We start from the raw sequence: 22,119 nt of genomic DNA, 5'->3' as shown, positions 1-22,119 counted from the left end.
TAAGTTGATCTCAAAGGTCAAATAATGGTAGTTGCAAATCTCACCTCAAAGCCGCTCTTAACATTTGGCATTGATTTGAAGCCAAGTCCAACGACCACTGGTCTATCATGGCCCTCCAAGCGAGGTGCTCTCCAATCTCTATAGCAACAGTTCGCTCATGGTTCCTTGCCAAGGAGAAGGCGTCTAACAAAGGAGAATCTAGATCTGGGATCCATCTTTGGATTTAGGCTGAATAGATTATCCATTCCAACTGTTGAGTATTGTAGACGTAGAAACTGTGAAGACTTGTGTCAATTGAGGACCACATTTGGAACCGTGCTAAAGATCCCAATTACTGGTACGGAAGCATTGAAGGTGCAAGAACCCATCCATTACACCTTGCCCTGCCTTCCTCAGCTAAGCAAATTGAGTGTTTGCGAAACAATCAGAGGTTTGAATGAAACTAGCGGTAGTAAAACTGATGACAGCATTTTCACATTGAGTTGAAATTTTTCGTTCGAGGCCAGCAATTCAAGCGCTGCCAAAAACAACGCATCATAGTAAGACTATGACTTCAACAAGAAGCCTTTTCAAAGCAATGAATTTGGTTTGCAAAGGGTCTAAGTATCCATTAGGCCGCTTGACTAAGCATACCAATTGTCACAAAATTCATAGACCCTACCAAGGAGAAGGCAATAATCCTTTTTAGATTGATCCATCTTACAATAGTTAGGGACGCATTCATAAGTGCCATCATGATTAAGGTGTAAAGGACAAGAGTGAAGTAAAGCATCACTTCACAAAAGATGGGTCTCGAGGATCTTTATAAACCATACGTTCTCAACGCTATCCAAGTACATCTGTGCTCATCAACAAACTCCAAATAGCCTTCTAGTCCCACTAATTCTATTTAATGGATCTCTCTTCTCTACCATCATTGACTAAAACTTATCTATGTGCATAGATGTATAATACTGCCACTTCTCTAACCCACTACTCCAAAAATCCCATTCTAGAATCTTTTAATCTACCCTATTATAAGCCTTCCAATCAACACACTGAGATCCTAGTTCTTGGAGTGAGCAAGACCTATAAATTCCTGAAAAAAAGTCACTATCGTCTAAGAAGCTATGCTCACACAAAATTGTTTGAGCGGGGGGGTGTACATCACAAGGGACAATTTGAAATTTACTGCCTTGGCATGGATCTTATATATTGTCCCTAGCAAGGTGATCAGTCTCCATTAAGTGATCTCTCTCCTCCTGCGTTTTTGGGAGTTGGACATCTTGATCTCTTGGATACTGAATGTGGCATGTCTCTTGATGTCATAACATCCTTGAAAGCAGCAAGAAAAACCTCTGGTAAGAACTTTCTAATAGCTTTGAAAAAGGTCACGCTGAGAGCATCATCTCTAAGGCACTTGCTTCAAGGCAAAGCTTCTTTTGCAATCTCTTCCTCTATGAAACGCACCATAAAAAGCTTTCCTCACGCTTGCTGTAACTACTTGCCCAGTGCTCCACTGGACTGTACATAGGTAAAGCATATGGAGGTCCAGTTGTAGATCTTAACAGGGCTGTACAGTAGTAGCACATTATCGCTTGTCTATCCTCCTTTGGGCCCGAGGCTGTAGACCAACTTGCTCTCTCGAGTCTCCTCACTCTCTCTCTGTAGAGTTCTAAGAAACAGAAAAATCTATACTAACTTTGCCTTGCATCCATGTCCAAAAGGAATCTCTTGCATGACACTTTTCTCTGCACTAGGTTAGTTCATAGCCTATCTGTGCTTTGGCAGCTTGCATCCTGTAGACCACCCATTTGCACCTTAGACGTCTGTCCTCTCTCAGAAGTATTGCAAGGCCTCGAGTCCTGTCTGGGAAAATTGCTGATCCTTTGAAGACTCTCATACGAGTCTCTAGCTGCTCCATCATCTGAGAATTTCCTATTGCACAATGGGCTCCTGAAGATAATCATGGCCACGGTAAATGAGATTTTTAACACTTGGGAGCCCTTTCATTCTTTTTAGGATCAACTGAACATGTGAATAATCTGAAAGGTGGGTGCCCTTTCATCCTTTTTAGGACCAACTCAACAGGTGAATGATCCAAAAGGTGGGTGCCTCTTCAACCAAAATTCCAGTCATCAACATAATCCTGGAGAGGATCTTGGCTGCTGCTGCCTACACTTGGCAACCTTAATAAAAAATGTGTAACTTCAACTTTGGATTCAATTTTACAGATGTGACGTGGATTGCATTTAATTGACACTTGAAAGAATCAAGTTTCAACAGATCAAGCAGTTAGTATGTTAGATTACTCAAAAGATATATACAAATTTCACAGCAAAGAGAAGAAGGCACAATGGAATCTCCGTAAAAAAAAGGAAACACTTGAACTGCTGAAGTTTTAGCATATGGGAAACGAAGATATAAATACACTGTTTTGGAATTGAAAAAGCTTTCAATAAAACAGACTTAATTTTGACCCATAGAACATTTGAAAGAGTTCGATGAAATTCACTTTGTGAACTAATTTAAATTTTATTTCGAACTGCAGTACTTACACAAAAACACTGAACTTGGGCAGTTGATATACATTGTGAACTATTACAACACATGAATCAGAATCAGCGACCTTATCATGTGCAACCTTATCATGTGCAGCTTCACCCAAATTGCTCTTCCTCTATCAAAGCTTTTGCTTCTTTGCAGCTATAGGCGATTTTTTGCTGATTGTGATCCAGTCATACCACCATAAAAGAGTTGAAGCTCAACATTGATACTCCCTCCCAACGGCTGGAGCTGAAGCTCAACATTGATACTCCCTCCCAACGGCTGGAACTGGTGCCATGGTGCTTTTCTGCTCAGAAGGCTCCATGGTTGCAGCCCATATTTCTTCGCAGCCATGCAGCTGAAGTTAGGTTTTGAGAAGTGCTGTCTCTGATGATTTACGTGACACCGCTTTCATAATGCATCCTAGATATTGCCTGTATATTCCTGGCAAATTGTCAACCTTGGGCTTCTTATGCTTTTCCACCTTGTCATACACATGGAACAGGACTTCTTGCACAAGTATGTCTCAGGATGGCCAAAGAAGCCTTCATACAGGCAGCTAATCAATTTGACTCTGATCAACCTGTCATGAAATAGTTGGAATTGTGCTCCCTGCTTGCAGACTTGTACTTCTAGGTTTTCAAAATTCTTGCCAGCCGGTATACCTACAGCAGATCAAGAGACTTACTCTCTGCATGAATTTGATTAGCTTATCTTCCAGTCACTTAAACATTCCGCTGCAGTACCAACCATAGTTTTCTTTGGCTTCATCTCAATAGTACTGCTACAATTATGAAACATTTACCTGGGCACTTTGACTAGGTATAGAGACTTCCACACTGAAACCTCTGCCGGCCCTGCAAAAGAAGAGAGGATGTAAGTATTTTTTAGCGCAACTTCCAAAAATAAACACACACAGGCATGAAGAAACAAAAAAGCTCAGCAGTAATTCAGGTAATATTGACAGAAATTTGTCTTTTGTGTCTTTTTCACGGAATTAACTTTAAAATACTGGTTCAAATTTTCACTTGCCTTAATAAAAATGGATATAGATGGCCCATTTTACATTTAAAGAATGACGCAAAAAACCAAGGACAACCAGTCCTTGTCCAGTGGCCAGCCAATCTCGTATCCAAGACTCCCTGGCCCATATTTTGCTTGCAAGATGGTCGGACATCTAGCAATGGAATGTCCCAGGACATGATTGCGACAGATCTCCTTTCAAGACAAGGGAGGAAGTAGAACCCAGCCTTGGAGGAGGAGAGAGGCAGAGCTCCGGAGACAGCACAAGTCCAGGCAAAGGAGGCAGCATCAATGACAATGATGATACACTGATGATGGATAGAGACAGGGGCAAGATGCCCAGAGCAGTAGAGACACTTTAAGGAACAATGGAGAGTGGTCAAAGACCAACCCGGCAGCAGATGCCCAGGCAGAGGAGGCAGAACCAATGACAATGACGATACACTGATGATGGATAGAGATAAGGGCAAAGACACCTGGAGAAGTAGAGACATGTTAAGGAACAATGGAGAGTGGTCAAAGACTTCAAACGGGAAGACTGTGAAGTGCCAACTCAGCCTGCTATGGCCTCTGCAGACGCTCCTCCGGCAACTTGGGAGCCAAAGATTCCACCGGCCCAGTTAGCAGCAGCCCCTTAGAGACAAAGGTGATGCAGCCCAGTAACACATGCTGCCCAGGCAGCAGGCCTACAAGAGACAGAGATCCACAAGGCCACTAAGCTATAGATATGCCAACATCTCCAGACCCCTCTCATCACCAGGTTGTGTCCTCAGAGCCAATTCCATCACAAGTCCCTTACACCTAGCAGGTGAGGGGTGCACTTGTCCCATAGGAGAGCGAGCAGGAAACGAATGACTCAGATCCTTACTCTGAGGTCTTTCTCCCCTTGCTTCAGGAAGCAGAGCTAGCAGAAAGGAGGCTTGTCAGGGTGTACTTTAGGAGATAGTTGTGACAGGCATGGACCCTGTCACCGTGGATCCCAGGACCATGCCAATCTCAAGCACTGAGATGCACTCCTCTCATGGAATGAACAAAGCATCAAAGGATGACTTTTGACAGTGCCAGAGCCTCATGAAACAAGGCCTGCACACAGCATTAGTGGGAGGATCGATGGATTTTCTCATATTAGAGAAGCATCACCTCTCAGCAAAGAGGATATCACAATGCTATGGAAAGCTTCTGCAACAGCAAAGTTAAACTTATTCGGCAGCAATTCTGGAAGCCATAAAAATACCTATAGGAGTTTGTGTGTGCTAGAGAGCAGTGGACTTCAGCAGTATAGGATTGGGGTATCTTGGTTCCAAGGAGCACCATGTGGGTCTTTATGAGAGTGGATGATGCACTTATAGGTCTACTCATCATTATAGCTCGAATGGACAACAAGACAGGAGTCAGTTTTGGGTTACCCATGGTTAGCCCCTACCTCAGGTCAACTGTTCAATAGTAGGGGGTGACCTTCACATGGTGGACGACATCGAGGATAGGAGAGGAAGATGCATGGAGATGATTAGAGGGGGGAATCTAGTTTTCTAGGAGAGAGGGGCAATAAGAGCCACAACTTTCTCTAGGTGAGACAAGTTTCATGTGGCGGACTGTGCCCATAGTTGCACTAGTACCATGTACAAAAGGGTTCATACTATATTGTACTATAGGTACCAGTGTATGCATTAGTACCATAAAATACCAACTCAATAGATACCTCTTTTCTAGTGCGATTCACAATTTGGGATGAGTTGAATGCTTCTTACACTTATATAATTTTTCTCATGGGATTATGTTGTTTGAGATGCAAATAACTTCTATATCTTTTTTCGGTAAACAGAAATTAGGTTCTAAGTATCTTTTAGAATAACATATTTTATCATACCATTCTCAACTGGATGGGCAACTGTAAACTTAGATTATAGGCAGCTACAAACTTGGATGAAAGCTTGCAAGATATCAGCTCCTTCTTCAAGGACAAGGCCATAAGGATGAGAGAGGGCCTTCTAGAGAGGGAGAGGATCGCCAGTGCATCATTGATTGCACTCCAAAGGGAGGAGAAGAGATGCCTAGCTTGCATATGAACAATTAAGAGGATATATATGACCGCTCTCCACAGTAGAGATTGCTGCCATGAAGGAATATCAAATGCATGTTTCATGCAAGAGCTTCCTTTTGGACTCAATCAAGAGACAGAGTCAAAAGATATTTTTTTGTATTACTCTCGGGAATGGGTATAAAGGGTCACTCTGCCTTTTACGGTGTTCGGGTGTGCAACCCTTTTATTTATATATATATAAAATCAAAAACCTATAGTACTTGGAGATTGTACTCACATCGAGTCTTGTGCTCTCTCTCTCTCTCTCTCTCTCTCTCTCTCTCTCTCTCTCTCTATATATATATATATATATATATATATATATATATATATATATATATATATATATATGAGAACCACAGCATCGCATGTCTCAATCCTCACAGCATCGCATCCTTGTGCACTCCGCCGACAAATTGGTATTAAAGCTTAGGTTGTTGGAGCTATGTCAGGACAGTCAAATTTGGGCATTAGAAAATTTGGGGTTTTTGACCGCAATCATCAAATTAGTGCCCAAAATGCACTTGCAGCAGAATTTTGGGGATTTCAATTGCAATTGGTGCATTGGCCTATAAATCTGGCTGTAATTGATTGTGGAATTCAATTGCAGACATTCTCTAAATCTGAAAATCAATTTGCAGACCTGAAATTTCTGCAATTTCTTGATTTTCACTGCTGGTTGGTACTTGCAACGTACCGTGGTCATTTGTGTGACATTTGGGCTTGCATTTGCTAATGTTTTAGTCAATTTAGTGCTACAAATCATGGCTAGAAACAGTGATAGCAGCAACCTTTTGCACATCAAGAAGCTTGAGGGTGCACACAATTTTGGAATATGGCAAAAACAGTGCTACAATGTCTTGGTGCAAAAGAAACAGGTGAAGCCCATCAAAGCAAAGGGAATAAGACTAGCAAGTATTGAACAATAAGAGTGGGATGATTTGGATGAGCTTGCAAGCTCTACCATAGAGCTCTCAATGTCAGAAAACTTGCTCTTTAACATTGGAAAGCTAAATTCTGCATATGAAATGTGCCAAAGACTTGAGGAATTGTAAGCCCAAAAAAGTGTAGCCAATAAGTTTTATTGACTGAAAAAGTTGGACCTTTGCATGAAGGAAGGTAAAGCCATGTCTGTACATTTAAATGAGTTCAACTCAATTTTCAATCAATTGATTGATTTGGATTTCCACATTGATGATGAGTTCAAGATTACTTTCTTGCTACGCACTTTGCTGGAAAGTTGGGATACTTTCAGGGCAACTTTGAGTAACTCAAATGCTCAATTGTTATATTCTAATGTGAAGAGTTCTTTGTTGATGGAAGAACTCAACAGGCAAAATAATTCAACAAACAAGTCTTCTAATGCATTGCACACTAGGGGCAAATTTCAACAAAAGGACAGTTCTGAAAATAAGGCATGCAACAAGTCTCGTGGCAAAAATGTGGAGTGCTATCATTGTGGCATGAAAGGGCACTACAAACGAGATTGTTTTCAATTGAAGAAAGAGAAAGGCAAGAGAAAAAATACTGAAGACAACAAGGCTGAGAAAAAGGACAACTAACCTACGAAGAAAAGCAGTGTGACGATAGAGGAGGTAAATGTAGTCACCGATGAGAATGACAGTGACGGTGATGTACTCCTTGCTTCTTTGAGTGCACATGCATTGATTGCAGATTCTAATGATGACATGCACACTTGGATACTTGTTTCAAGTGCGTCTTTTCATGTCACACCACATCAAAATGGTTGTGTTCCAGGAAGATGTATCCATAGGACAACAAAGAATGCATGCTGGACAGCAGCAACTACCTACTGTAAATGGCCTTGAAAACGCAGGGAATGACATTGAAAATGATCAGCCAGATATTGCCCATGATATACCACAATTTCAGTAAGAATTGATACCTTTGGAATAACCAAAACCGGTTGTACAACATGTTGAACCTGAAAAACAGCAAGGTGTTAATGCAGATTTGCAAGCTGAACAGCCACCAAATCTTGGTCATTGGGTCCATAGGTCGACCAAAATGCAGAGACAATTAAATAGGTTTGTTTCTGGTGTCAATTATGTGGCCGATTATGTCATGTTGACAGATTGTGGTAAGCCATCATGCTTCAAGGAAGCGATGGACAGAAAAGATAGCAAGAAATGGCATAAGGCTATGCTGTTAGAGATGAAATTTCTCATGAAAAATGGCACTTGGAATTTGGTGCATTTGCCTAAAGGGTAGAAACTGCTACCATGCAAATGGGTTTACAAAATGAAAGTCACTCCTAGTTCTTTGCCAAGGTACAAAGCATGACTGATTACTAAAGGTACAAGCAAGAACATGGAATTGATTTTGATGATGAGGTTTTTTCTCCTGTAGTCAAAATCACTACTTTGCGAACCATTTTAGGCTTGGTTGCATCTGAAGATATGGAACTCGTAAAGATGGATGTAAAAACAGCTTTCTCACATGATGATCTGCATGAGGAGATCTATATGCAACAACAAGAGTTTGTATGGGCTGAAATAGGCACCACAAGAATGGTATCATATTCTTGGCATATGTATACTCAGGAACAAATTGCAGGGTCTTCTCTATCTGTCACAGTAGGAGCATGCTACTAAGGTTTTGCAACGTTTCAATATGGAGGGGGGGAAGCCATTGGTGTACTGTTGCCTCCATATGTGAAACTTAGTGCAGATGAGAGCCCTACATCTGATGATGGAAAGGCTAAGATGGCCAAGATTCCTTCTACTTTAGCTATTAGTAGCTTGATGTATGTTATGGTTGCTACATGACCTGACATTGCATTTGCGGTGGGAAAAGTTAGCAAGTACATAGCATATCTTGGCAAAAATCATTGGGAAGAAGTGAAGGGTATCTATCATGAGATACCTTAAGGGCATAAAGGACTTGTGCATCTGCTTTGGAAGACGGAAGTCATTTGGTGTTAGCTTCATGGATGCATACTATGTTGGTCATCTTGACTGCAAGAAGTCTATTTTTCAGGATATGTGTTCATGTTCACAGGGGGAGCGGTCTCTTGGATATCCATGCTACAGAAGTATGTTCCATTGTCTACTACAAAGGCAAAGTATGTGGTTGCCACTAAAGCATGCAAGGAGGCTTTATGGTTTTCACGTCTGGTGAGAGAGCTTGGTATTACAGAGGTTCCTATCCTCCACTGTGATAGTTAGAGTGCTATCATGTTAGGACAGAATCCTGTCTTTCATGCAAAGACAAAGCATGTACAGCTGAAGTTATCATTTTATCAAGAATGTACTTGATAGCAAGAGCATTGAGCTTGTCAAGATACATATCGATGATAACCTTGCAAACCTTCTCACGAAGGGTCTTCCAATAGAGCGGTTTGCTCATTGTTGCCAGATGATGAGGGTTGGATAGTATATATGTATTTCAGCTTAATACATACATAGACTTAGCTAATTCTTTCCTCTACCTTCACGTACATTGCCTTTAGGTGAGAGGTTATTGGGAATAAAGGGTCACCGTGCCTTTTACAATATTCGGGTGTGCACACACCTTGTACTTGATAGCAAGAGCATTGAGCTTGTCAAGATACATACCGATGATAACCCAGCAAACCTTCTCACGAAAGGTCTTTCAACAGAGCGGTTTGCTCATTGCTACCAGACGATGGGGGTTGGATAGTATATATATATTTCAGCTTTGTACATACATAGACTTAGCTGATTCTTTCCTCTACCTTCAAGTACATTGCCTTTAGGTGGGAGGTTATTGGGAATAAAGGGTCACCATGCCTTTTACGATGTTCGGGTGTGCACGCACTCTTACACATGTACTATATATATATATATATATATATATATGGAGATTGTACCCACATCGACTCTCTCTCTCTCTCTCTCTCTCTCTCTCTCTCTCTCTCTCTCTCTCTCTACTTTGTACTCACTCTCTCTTAGTGTGTGAACCACAACATTGCGTGTCTCGATCCTCATGCACTCTGCTCACAATTACAAGGCCTAGATACTCTTGACAAGGATTGAGGACAGTCAATGGATTTATAGCACAAAACCGTCAAGAGGCTGGAGAAGTGGCTACAGAGTACTATACAGCTTTGTTAAGATCCACAACTAGACCTCTCAGATATGAGAGGGACAGGTAGAGTATAGCAAACCCAAATGGTGGTCACTGACAGGATCCACATGCACTTAATGGCTCTTTTTATAGAGAAGTTAAAGAAGGCACTCTAGGCATTGCCACGAGAAGTGTCCACAAGAAGATGGATTGGATAAGTCATTCTTCATGAGCTCTTGGGACCTTATCAGTACAGCTCCTCTGCACAAAACCAAGTCCTTATCAGTGCATCAGATGCTTTAAGCAGTTGGCCAATGCATACGGTTTCTGGCTATGTGACACTGGGCCCCAAACCGGTGATCCCATGAGGGTTTCATCTGGGTTTCTCATGGGACTGATGCAATATCTTGGATGCCACGTGGGGATCGACATACTCTAGAGCAGCACCTGGCACACATCCTCTTGAACATCAAACAATAGCTCCCATACAGGAGCTCCGCAAGGCTTTCATTAGCATGGAGACTGGTGGTTGACAACCAGGTTCTTCTCACAACCATGTGGTATATTACTTCTTCTTGGGCATTTCCTAGGCCATGCATTGGCCAGGCTAATGAGGAACCATATTAGGTTAGGAGGAGATGGCCAAGAAAAAGGTGGCTTGGGATGTCATTAGACAACCTAGATTCAGATGTAGGCTTAGGGATCATAGACCCAGATTGCCCGAGCAGAGCCTTATTGGTTAAGATCATTGGTCATGGGTCTCCTTCCAAGTGAGGAGCCTTGGGAGAAACTTTTGCTGTAGAGGATTTGGTCCATTACACCTACAAATGGAGGACCATGCAGCCAAGCACTCAGTGGATCCTTCAAGACATCCAGCACATAGACTTAGGTAGGAGTTTTGAGGTCAGATTTGCAGCTGCCATAATCACAGCCTACAGATCTGTATCTTCTGGCTTCCATCGACTACCACTGACCACAATGAAAGAAAGGAGGCAACCTCTTCTCTTCAATCACTATCTGTCACTTGAGTTGGGATACACTCCTAGTCAAAGGACGGACTTATATTACGGGAGGTTTTCCATGCAGGTTGCATTTTCAGTAAGAGATTGGTTTGCATTTTGGGAGCTACTGCAAGAGATGCAGAGACAGAGATTACAGGTCCTCTCCTAGACAAAGGACTTAGTTATATTGTGGGAGGTTCTCCTTGCCAGTTGCATTTTCAGTAAGAAATTGGTTTGCATTTTGGGAGCTACCACAAGAGATGCAGAGTCAAAGATTACAAGGCCTCAGATGTGCCAGCAGACTCATAATAGAGGCCTTGTTAGAGGGAGTCCCTCCCGAGTGCAGGATAAGGTACAATCACTCTCAAGCCTAGATTGGTCTCTTCTCCAGAGGGGATATCCTCCTTGAGGTCTTTGCAACTACTAGGGACAGGATCTTCACTCTGATGGTAGCAAAGGACAATTGCCTTTAGAGAGAGCATTTGAATGAGACCGAGTTCACAAGATGCTCTAGGCAGAGGATCAAGGTAGTGGCACATTGTGAGAAGGGGTTGTATATTGACCCGGATCTAGCAGTTACTTGATAGACAGATGAAGACATCAGTTGGGCTTATCAAAGGAGGTCCCTTCAGAAGTTACAGTGGGATCTATGAGACTGAGTTTGGAGGGATCAGTTCCTTGATAGGCCAGGCAATGTGGCCTTGTTTAGCTATATCACAAGGAGTAGGTTTCAGATGAGCAGGATCAGAGCACAGCACAACTACTACTCACTGGCACAGAGAGGGCATCTCAGATGAGTTTTGTTAGACTTCTGGAGAAGGTTGGATGACAACTTCAGACCTTGGAAAATCTGTCTTCCTATAGCTAGTAGCTCATAGGAACCTGGCAATAGGCACGTCTCTTGGATATGGTAAGGTCTCATTGGCATGTGTGAATGTGGTGAGTGAGAGGAAATGCACAGGCACTGCCAATGGGATTGCCCTAGTTCTCAGCAGGTGTAGAGGAGATCCCCCCAGATTGTCTTCCATTGCACAACAGAAACCATGGTTGCCCCTTGGGAGGGCTACACCTTAGGTCATAGATAAAGGCCCAGCTTGTGCATATAAGGACTTTGGAGGAAACCACCCACCAACATCTGAGTAAGATCCCCACTTCAGACTATTTCCAGACACAATGTACCTCATGGACACTGTTACAGATGGAAGCTGATTGCTAGGATTATCGCTTGGTACATCTGGACTCCAAGCTGTAACCATGCCATAGAGCTCCATGACATTTCCACTGTAGAAATTCTCTCAAGAATCTGGATAAAGATTATCCACTCTCTTTGAGGGACATGGAAGAGGCTGCAGGTTGGTTCTGGGAGGATGAGGAGGAGGGGAGATACCTTCATTATAGCCCATCACATTCGTTGCTTACACAGCCAATGTTCCAAGGATGTACTCATCTCTCATGTACTTTTTACAGGGATCTCTGTACTTTATCTCAGGGGACTTTTCTCTGAGGTGTAATAATTACAAACAGAAGTCTTTGTCTCTATATCACAGTGATTACTATGCATTTTCTACAAGACAAGTGCATACAGAGACAAACAAAAAGGGAGGAACAACAACCAACAACAAAATAATAACAAGAAGTTAAACTCTAGAACCCATTGAGTGCAATCATGCATGACAAGTTAGGGTTCAAATAAAGATAACACCAAAGAATTCATGAGAAAAACGTTAGCATGCAAATATGACTGTATCTTCACCAATCCAATAAAATGACTGATACTGTACTAACAGAAAGCTTCGAAGAAAAGCAGAAGTGCATAATAAAGCTTGGGTAGACATGTCAAGATATGTTACTGAAGAGTCAAGATAGATCACCAAAGAGTGTAGTAATATCACCTTTCAGTATTGCTAGTCCTTACAGATGTTAGTCCACTTAATCGACCATCTCCACCAAAACTCGGATGATCAGTATCCAATACCAACTGCATGAAGTTGAGATAAACTCTTACATTACTACAAATACAGCATAAGGTGTGCTTATCAGGAAGCTGTCACATAGGAGTAATGTTTGACAAGAAAACTTTGAAGCTTTAAACCCGAAAGCTGAAATATTTATAAACTTGATAGTCACATCACAATCTAGCAGTGCCAATGAAGCGAAAACCAATATACAGTGGCAGTCTTTTGTATACAATAATCAGGAGCTAAACTGTTTTAGTACACATGTGCAGAACATGAACCCCATATCAAACAACTATATTCTTCATTGAAGACACCATCCTTCTTTATACAGGTTTGCTATAATTTCCTACATGTTTTTGAGTAATACAGCCACTGATCATGGCAACTGTCTGACTTTGAGGCAAATTCTTGACAGCAACAAGAATCTCCACTGCACGTGACGATGGCACGATCGAAGTAAAGCTGGTCACAAATATATAAGATGGTTCCAGGACAACAGTAAACCCCTCTTGAGTCAAGAACTTTGCAATAACTTTGGTATGTAGCTATGCTCCTGGAGTATGAAGGGGCATAAGAGGAGAGAGCAAGAACAATAGAAAGTCAAAAGCATCCTTCTTTATACATATTTGCTATAATTTCCTACATGTTTTAGACTAATCCAGCCACTGCTTATGGCAACTGTCTGATCCTAAGGCAAATTCTTGACAGCAACAAGAACTTCCACCACACATGATGATGGCATGATCAAAGCAACACTGGCTACAAACATACAAGACAGTTCAAGGACAACAGTAAACCCCTCTTGAGTCAAGAACTTTGCAACAACTTTGGTATGTAGCTATGCTCCCAGAGTACGAATGGGCACAAGAGGAGAGAACAAGAGACAATAGAGAGTCAAAAGTTGGCATCAAAGCTTTCCAAACACAACTTTCATGTCAAAACAGTCAAAAATCCAACAGGTGATGTGGGCTGCTATGGCATTGCAGTTTTGCTAAAATAGAAGACTGGCCATTGTGAAGAACTTGATTGAACCCTACATTAATAATTTAGGTTGACAGTTGTTTTCATAACATCTGTGCAAAGTTCTGGCACTATTTTCTGATATGAATATTGAACTTTCAACCTTGTGGTGACAATATGCCTGAAAATCCTCTACTGTTTATGTTTCTTGAACCTGATGTTGTGACTTCATTGAACCATGATTGTTTGGAAATATCTGCAACTTGATCGTGTGTCCAACCATATTGAGAGTCCAACAATCAACCCCTCAAAGTCCTCCCTTTCAAAAGAAGATGGTCGTCAAAATTTTTGGTCCTTGCATGCAATACTTAGCTCCTTGCACGTTGTATGCTGCAAACATCATCTAAGCAGATGATACTTGGACCCTTGCCAAATCTTTTTCGGAGGTAGAGCTGCCTAAGTTCCTGGTCATGATGCAAGTCGTCCTCAAGATGACACTAACATCCTTTGAATGTAAAAACTGAAAAGTTCCAAAGATCTTGATGGTGCTTGACACCAAGGGAGTGCTCTCTAAGCAAGACCAATTGGCAATGCTCTTGCACATGACAAGCATCCAAACCTGTAAGGATGCGATGATTCTTTAGAACCTGTTTGCTGATTCCATTAAATCATGTAGTATGACCCACCTTGGATGATGGCAATGGTGTCATGCATCTCAGTAACATAAAGGATGACACCCTGAGCTCATGGATAGCTAGTAGAATGCCCAAAAATATTGCATCTTTAAAAAGGCTATGCTATTAATCTCTCCTAAAATTACCACACCTGTTCTTAAAAGTTGGAGTAACTGAGATTTTAAAAACTAAGAAGCACCTGCCTTGTATTCACCAGGTTCTTCAATGCAGAATTGTAACCTTTCATATGATTGGGAAAGATGGAAATTCAGAATAAATACCAATCGCCCTCGAATGAATATAAGAACCTGCATCCAGGAGGGAAAAAACTTGAGGATGGAGTGTCAAGTGCCTGCATGTGAAAACAATTATCTAAAGACAAGAAAAACGCTGATTAAATGTATTTTCTTGGAATTAGAGTCACATTGCAGCATCTAGCAGCATGTGTGTGCTCAACCACTGTTGTAAGTCCCTTCTGCCCGTGAAAACAATGATCTAAAGACAAGAAAATGCTCATTAAATGTATTTTCTTAGAATTAGAGTCACATTGCAACGTCTAGCAGCATGTGTATGCGCAACCACTGTTGTAAGTCCCTTCTACCCGCCCTACCCTCTTCCCTCTATATCTTCCTGCCTGTTTCCCTCCCAGGGTCATGTGGTAGCCTGCTCCTTTTACCTCAGCTTATGCCCTTGCTAGCTGTCCATGTCTCACTCCTTTGCCCATGCATCCCCTCTTCCCACTCTGCCCCACATAGCATGGCCAGCAGTCCCACTAACCCCGTCTCCCCACCCTGCTTGCTGTAGCCATCTCCTTCCCTCGCACTGGTGGGAGCTCCTTTGCCTTCACTTCCACCACCCTTCTTCTCTCTAAGCTGCAGCCTGCTCCTTTCTTACTGCTACCCCCACTGTAACACACTTTCCCATTGCCAGCCATCCCCCTCCCTTCCTAGACTCCCACCCCCAACACACTTCCTTTCTTTGCAACTGCTCCATCCGCATTCAGTTTCCTTTACCCTTCCTCTTAGTTCTCCTCCACTTCACCTGCCTCACAGTTCACTGCAGCCTCCATCCCTTTCTTCTCAGCAGGGAGAGAGCCATTCAAGAATGTACAACCCATTCCAAGTACCCTGCACACATGTGGAGTCCCTGCAAGGCTTAGATGGTACACAATCTTCCAAGAATGGTGCTCCACGGCAGATATCAAAACACTGTTCACCACGACCCAGCAGTGAGTATTAGACTTGGCCCTCAATGTCATTTGACTTACAGGATTGTGGGAAACATCCCCATGACAGATACCCCGTCATTGTTACATCTCTTGGGATACCTTGGTTCAGGAGTAGACAACTTCACAAAAAATAAGATATTCAGCAGAAATGTTTGTTGGGTCTTCTAGATCTTGAGCATTTTGGGATGAGTTGGGTGGTGTTTGCCTCTATGCTTGAGATTTAGTTGTCATTGTACTTTGTTGTAACAGATCATGCAGACAGATGGGGCAACAGGTTACAGTCTTGGATGATGGATGGCTGAGAAAAACACAATAGAGAGGTATATCCACCCTTTTCTTACAGAAATTCTGTCCACAAAGTTATGCCACATTCATGCCTAAAAAGATGACCCTCTTCATCTAGCATAGTGTCCACAGAGTAGTTTGCGATGGCAAGATGGCTAGCTCAAGGTCATGATCTTCCAGAATTTTCTAAATGGGCAAAGGACTGGAACTTTGAGCCCTTGTGATGCAGTTGGTCCACATTGATTTAGTATCTAGCAATAACATAGCATTGAAAGAGATTAGATATGCATTTCTCTGAACTACAGACAGTAGCTGACAGAACAACTCAGAGTTGGGAGATCATTCGTTAACATCCACTCCTTCAAAGGCTGTCAGAGAAATCTTTAGGTAACTACAAACAAATTAGGTAGCTCCAAGAGGCTTTCATTCAAGTGTAGGATCTAGGCTCTTCATTTTCATAAAAGGAGAGAAGAACCCCCTTCAGCACCTCATGAGGTAGAAAGGTCAGCCAGGAAGCATCAATTTCCATCTCTCAGGTCTTTTGTACTTTTCCGGGAGAGTTCTGGCGCTCTAGGGATTACCATTATTAAAGAACATTTTTCTCTTAATTCACCAGGCTGACTTGCATTCATACAAAGAATGATTTATCATGTTTTAATAAGACTTTCATACCTTCTTTGTATCATCAGTAAAGAGAACTTTGGCAGGGTCCAGGGTCAGAATTCCATGTGCATCCTCAACATGCATTAGAGCCTGCCTCAAAATATGTAGAACCACATTCACCCTACATACTTTTAATGAGGCTGAAATCAAGACTACATAAATTGCACATCAATAATTATGCTCTTTAAACATTTCTTTTATGTCATGAACTTTCGTTCTGCAACTAATCACACTTGCACATTTACTTCAATATGTTCCAGTTATCTGCTCTGAATGACAGCTTACAATTTCTGGGATCACATGCCAGCTTTCCAGAGATCACAAAATGGCAATCTTTACCAGTTTAGCTGCATAAGGTGTGTACCTTATCAAAGGCTGCTAATTGAGCATGTGGCCCAGGACGTTCCACCAAGTCCCACTGACGGAATGCCTGAGAGTAAGAATATTTGTTACCGGGCCTTGGAAACTCCACTCTCTGTTATCACATTCCAATCAAGTAAGACAATGGCACCTGCATCTGGTAACTTAAAGATACACAAAGTTAGTGAGCAACTTCTGAAAATTTTGCTACCTGTGGATGGCCAAATTCATTCCCCATGAAATTAACATATGCAGATCCAGCCATGCTCAATGTTATCAACCGAGTTAACTGATTCACAGATCATGTAATTACCAAATAGCACTTTTAGATGAGGATAAATAAAAATACTGAATGGACTGAACAACATGCAGATTCATTCTCACTGTCCGATTGTTAACATACCTTGAGTAAAGCCATCCCTTCTTTAGTTATTCCTTCCTTTCTATTATTATTCTGACAATCTTCATGTGATCGGCGAGATATTATCGCTTCTGATAATGACATCCCTCCTGCCAGTGACTTCAAGAAAAATGAACGAGAAAATCAGTTAGCCAACCCTTGTTTTTGTCAAAACTAGTCCTACTGGAACACACATATGTCCTTTCAGTTTGTCAAGATCTGCCCATGCATTTTCAGATCTATTCTGCATTGGGATGATCCTAGACCTAAAAAATTTCACAAGGAAACCACAAGCAAAGGCAATCAAGAACCCAGACTCACCTGAGTATGATTTTCCACATACACAACCATCTTGCCTGTACGTTGCATCCGTGTGAGAGTCGCTGCAATCTGAACCATATAGCCAGGAAATGGTTCATTGATTAATTAAGGCACATAAAACGAGTGTATCCCAGGACTTAGGGGGCAAGATATACAGGTGGCAATATGCATGAAACCATTTGAGAAGCCTTAACACAGATTCATATTACATGACAAAAATGACTTCATAACATAGAAACAGGAAAAGCATGTAACTTAGAAATGACAGAAGAGTGTAGTATGTTTGAGAAGAAAACATAAAGAGCATTACCACCCATGTGCACTGAAGAAGTGTGTTGTCTTTGGGTTTTAGGGAACTTATGTGGTTTGCAAAGTGCCTAAAACTCTTCTACTGTTTCTTGTGTTCTCGCCTCTCAGACTACAGTTACCTCTTTTCTTCAAGCTTAAAGGATGTATGCCCTAGGCAATCACTACATCTTTGGAATTTCATTTGGAATATGATTAAACCATTTCAGCCAGTTCCTCCTTGAAAATATGAGGATAAATATGCAGGATTGGAGCATTTCATGCAACAGAAATGAGTACTCTTATTTGATATGACAACCAAGAGAATGTATACTATTCTACAGCTTGAACATTGGTTAGCAAAACATGCTAATTCCCTTTGGCATCACATGGAGTCTCTTGTTAAGTGGTGTCGAAGGCTTTGAATTTGATCCAACAAACTGTCACTCAAGGAAAGGCTGTTTTCTAATTGACATGTATGCCTTGTCTATGCTTGCTGTTAGATGATTGCTCCTCCCATTTTTGAAAGATGTGGCTTTTCCAATGAGACCTCTCACACATTTTTTGGAGCTATCCTCCTTCGTAGGAGCTTGTTCACTGCGTGTCTTCTTCTCTCATAGTCTGCTTTCCAACTTTTGGATTTGCAAGCTATTTTAGCTCTTTGGATCTTTTCTAGTTTGATTGCAGCATTTTGCCACCTTTGTTTCCTGGAGCTTATTCATTGTCTTCTTCTCAGACAGTGTTTTCCGTCTTTAGGATTTGGCAAGTTGGCTCTTTGGACCTTTTCCACTTGAATTGAAGCCTTATGCCAGCTTCCTTTCCTGCTTGTGCTTTTGGACATTCTATGCAATAGGGAAACTTCGCAACTTGGCTACCTTTGAGGCTACTGTTTTTCTAATGGTATATTACTTTAGAGGATCATCTTCTTCATGAGCACTTTTAGCTTTCTTGATTGCAGTCATTCAATATAATATTTCACCCCCAATAATTAAAGTTTGTGTGGCAATTTGAATTTAATTGAATCCACTTTCTGATGAAGTCAATGTGATGTGACTGTTTTGATTTTTTCAAATACACTTTCCATTGAAGTTGATGGGATAATGAAGAACAGTTCCATTAAAAAGGACCGCACATATGTTTGCATATGTGTCACTGAGTACAACGTGAAAACCAGACAGCCGTCCCTTGGCCATCGCTTCTCCTATTGGAATAGGGGGAATGCATCCCCTAGCTGTCCCCTTGTCAGGGACAGATAGGGACATCCACCTAGTTTGAGATGTGCCCTCAAGACAAATCCCTTACACTTATGTAAGTACATGGGTACAATAACAAGGCTACACATGAATCACCTCCAGCCTACACAGTAAAGCTTGGACTCCCATTTCTTAAAGCTCAACAGGGTTGTACACCATAGCAGCAGGGGAATGCCATTCCATCCCCTTGGGAATTGGGGAATGCATTCCACCCCCTGAAAAGTTCAAGGAGCCGGGGTACCTGAGGGGAGAACATCCAGCAAGGGGAACAACCAGGGGGATGGGGGGAATGTGAAAGGGAATATCCAGGCTGTTGTTCCGTGAATGGGGAACATGTGACTTCACTGTTGGGAGTTGGAAAAGAGGAAAAACTCTCACCTCTGTCGGATATCCATGCACCATTGATTTCACCCCTCCATATTCATATGCATGGACCAATGGTTGAACTCAAATAGGTATAACACAACCCCCCCCCCCCCCTCTCTCTCTCTCTCTCTCTCTTTGGATGTGACGTCTGATTGCACGTGATGTCTAGCTGATGTTACGTCTGACCCTGGATGTGACAACTGGATGATGTGAGAACATAGCCACTGATGTGACGACTGCTGGATGCCAGAATGTAGCCACTGACTCTACACGTGACGTCTGACCCTGGATGTGACGACTGCTGGATGCAAGAACGTAGCCACTGACTCTGCACGTGACGACTAACTCTGGAGATGCCCGTCTGTCTACACACTGCTGCGGGCGCCCAGGGGCAGATGTTATAGTGCTGATGACTGGTGGGGCAGTGGACACCTCTCTGGCATGAAGCAGACCTGTCGTGAGCAGGTGCACGTCTCTGCGCAGAGAAACAGTCACGTCTCTGCATAGGGAGACTCTGGCTGCCCTGGAAGTTGCTGTGTATTGGGTGCTGTCTAAGAAAGGTCAGCAGGGTCAATTAAAGCACATTGAGTGGCTGTCCTAAACTGCGAGCTGGCAGAGACTACTGACAAAGAAACCAGTGGACATGAGACCGAACTTGATACACAACCAATCAAGCCAACCGCAGGAGGGACTGTATCAGAAGGGCGGTACAAGACCCCCACTAAGGACGAAAAGTTCTACTATAGACAAAACAGAAGGAGAGCTCGTGAAAATACCACTCCCACAAGTGCCAAGCAATGGACAAAGATGCAAAGGCTGACTGCAACAAATGGTTTGGATGACATGAAAGCCCTCATAAGGGCCGAGATTGCAGTAATATGTATGCCAATGGTTGACAAGGTGAAAAGTGACATGAATGCGATGCATGAAACATGGGGAAAGGAATTGAATGCTAAAATGGAAGCAAACCTGAAAGCATGCATGAGGGTGTGTGGCAACATGCAACAAAAAGTCATGAATGATATGGACACAAAGCAAAAAGACGTAGATGGAAAATTGCAGGAGACATTCAGGGAAGAACTAAGTGATGCTGTAGAAGCAAACAGGAAATCATGCTCTAATGGCTGGGATGATGCAAAATATAAAGAAATCAAGGTTGACTTGCAAATGGATATGATAGATAAGAAATCCGATAAAATGCACGCATAGCAGCCAAGGACATGGAGATTGCCGAACTCAAAAGGTAGTTACAGGCATGTAAGAATGAATTAGTGACATACAAGTCAATGATGGATGCACAAACAATGCCAGATGCACCAAAATTAAAGAAAGAGGTGGAAAGTTTAAAAAAAGACATGCACACATGGGTGAATGTGGTAGAGGGAGCTCAAAAGAAAGTAGAAAATGTTCAGCAAACAGTGAATGAAAATGCACAATGGATCGAGGTAGTCAGAAGAAACAAAGGGGTGCCTCAGAACAAAGTAGAAATGATGAATGCAACACTAGAGGAGGAAGCAAAGAGGAAACTCCATGCATTGTGTGTACATGTGGTGGGATGGACTAAAAAAGGAAACCCCCAAGAGAACGCTAAAACACTTTGTGCTAAGATGGGTGCAAACAAGACATGCATTATGGATGCTTGGAGGATAGGTGATCCAAATGGCCAAGAGGTCAGATCCTCATGCTGAAATTTGGGGACATGGATAGCAAAAGAGCCTTCTTATAAAAAAGAAAGGCATTGAAGGGTGAAAAGATTTACCTTGATGAGGATCTCACACCCGCACAGCTAGAGCACAGGAGGGCTTGCATGCCAAAAGTGTTGTAGGCACGTAAAGGAGGCAAGTATGTTGTGTATAGAGATGGCAGAGTAATCATAGCAGAATGGAGGTCACAATGATGGTACAAGGCCTATGAGACGTTGAAGATGTCCCTTTGGAATTGTAATGGTTCAATGAGACTCGATGCAGGTTATTTTGAGGACACCTTTTGTGGGATAGATATGGCTATGTATACGGAGACACATCAGTGTACAAATTCTAGATTACCGGATGTTGTGGGATACAAATGGGAGAGCGCATACAGACCTCAACCCCGTAGACCAGGAGGAACTAGGGGGTCAGGAGAGGTGGCTATTCTTTATCATGAGAGCCTCCTAGACATGATTCACATGGTGTCACGAGATGTGCATGCTAGATACATGTGGGTAAGGCTAAGGATAGGGCACCCAAGGGATCTATATGTTGCGGTAGGCTACTTCCCACCTGCCTCTTCAACATTTGCTATTGGGGAGGGATCACCATTTGAAGTACTACATGAAGATATTACGAGATATGCAAGTATTCGAGACATACTACTAGTGGGAGACTTTAATGCTCGAATAGGAAATGAGCAATCTGCCTTTTATGATACTGAACATGAAATGTTTAAGGAATTGGCTTTGGATGAACTAGGGCTTGCCAGGACATCTCAGGATAAGGCGTTGACAACATATGGATCCCATCTGCTAGCTTTGGGAAGTGCTCATGGATTGGCTATATTCAATGGCCTATTAAGATGGTTGGGAGTTGATACTTTCACATGTTGGAACAGCAAAAAGGGGCTAGAGTGGTGGACTATGTAATGGGCTCGCTAGCGTTAATTCCAAAAATCGAGGATTTCAAGATATCTGATAAGCCGATCAATATAG

At 42.2% G+C, this 22,119-nt stretch overlaps 1 protein-coding gene across 3 annotated transcripts in view; it reads right to left on the bottom strand.

Moving 5' to 3' along the window:
• Positions 1-2,462: 2,462 nt before the first annotated feature.
• Positions 2,463-22,119, bottom strand: part of EMB2729 (Alpha amylase family protein) — a 140,803-nt gene continuing 121,146 nt past the window's right edge. For 2 of the 3 annotated variants that reach the window (XM_087696955.1, XM_087696956.1), the window contains 9 exons: positions 17,530-17,598; positions 17,212-17,328; positions 17,020-17,097; positions 16,813-16,923; positions 16,458-16,538; positions 14,476-14,580; positions 12,573-12,658; positions 3,332-3,383; positions 2,463-3,191 (listed from right to left, as the gene is read on the bottom strand). In XM_087696955.1, coding sequence (XP_087553081.1) covers positions 3,159-3,191; positions 3,332-3,383; positions 12,573-12,658; positions 14,476-14,580; positions 16,458-16,538; positions 16,813-16,923; positions 17,020-17,097; positions 17,212-17,328; positions 17,530-17,598 — 732 coding nt within the window. In that variant the 3' untranslated portion in view covers positions 2,463-3,158. Of the gene's footprint in view, positions 3,192-3,331; positions 3,384-12,572; positions 12,659-14,471; positions 14,581-16,457; positions 16,539-16,812; positions 16,924-17,019; positions 17,098-17,211; positions 17,329-17,529; positions 17,599-22,119 lie in introns of all 3 variants that reach the window. The other variant, XR_015694337.1, reaches the window with a different exon arrangement.

The sequence above is a fragment of the Lygodium microphyllum genome, chromosome 17 (assembly GCF_053477565.2).
Source record: "Lygodium microphyllum isolate KBCC chromosome 17, Lygodium_microphyllum_v1.1.10, whole genome shotgun sequence".
NCBI classification, from domain to species: domain Eukaryota; kingdom Viridiplantae; phylum Streptophyta; class Polypodiopsida; order Schizaeales; family Lygodiaceae; genus Lygodium; species Lygodium microphyllum.
The sequence above is the reverse complement of the archived record's forward strand: the minus strand, read 5'-3'. Positions and strand labels throughout refer to the sequence as shown.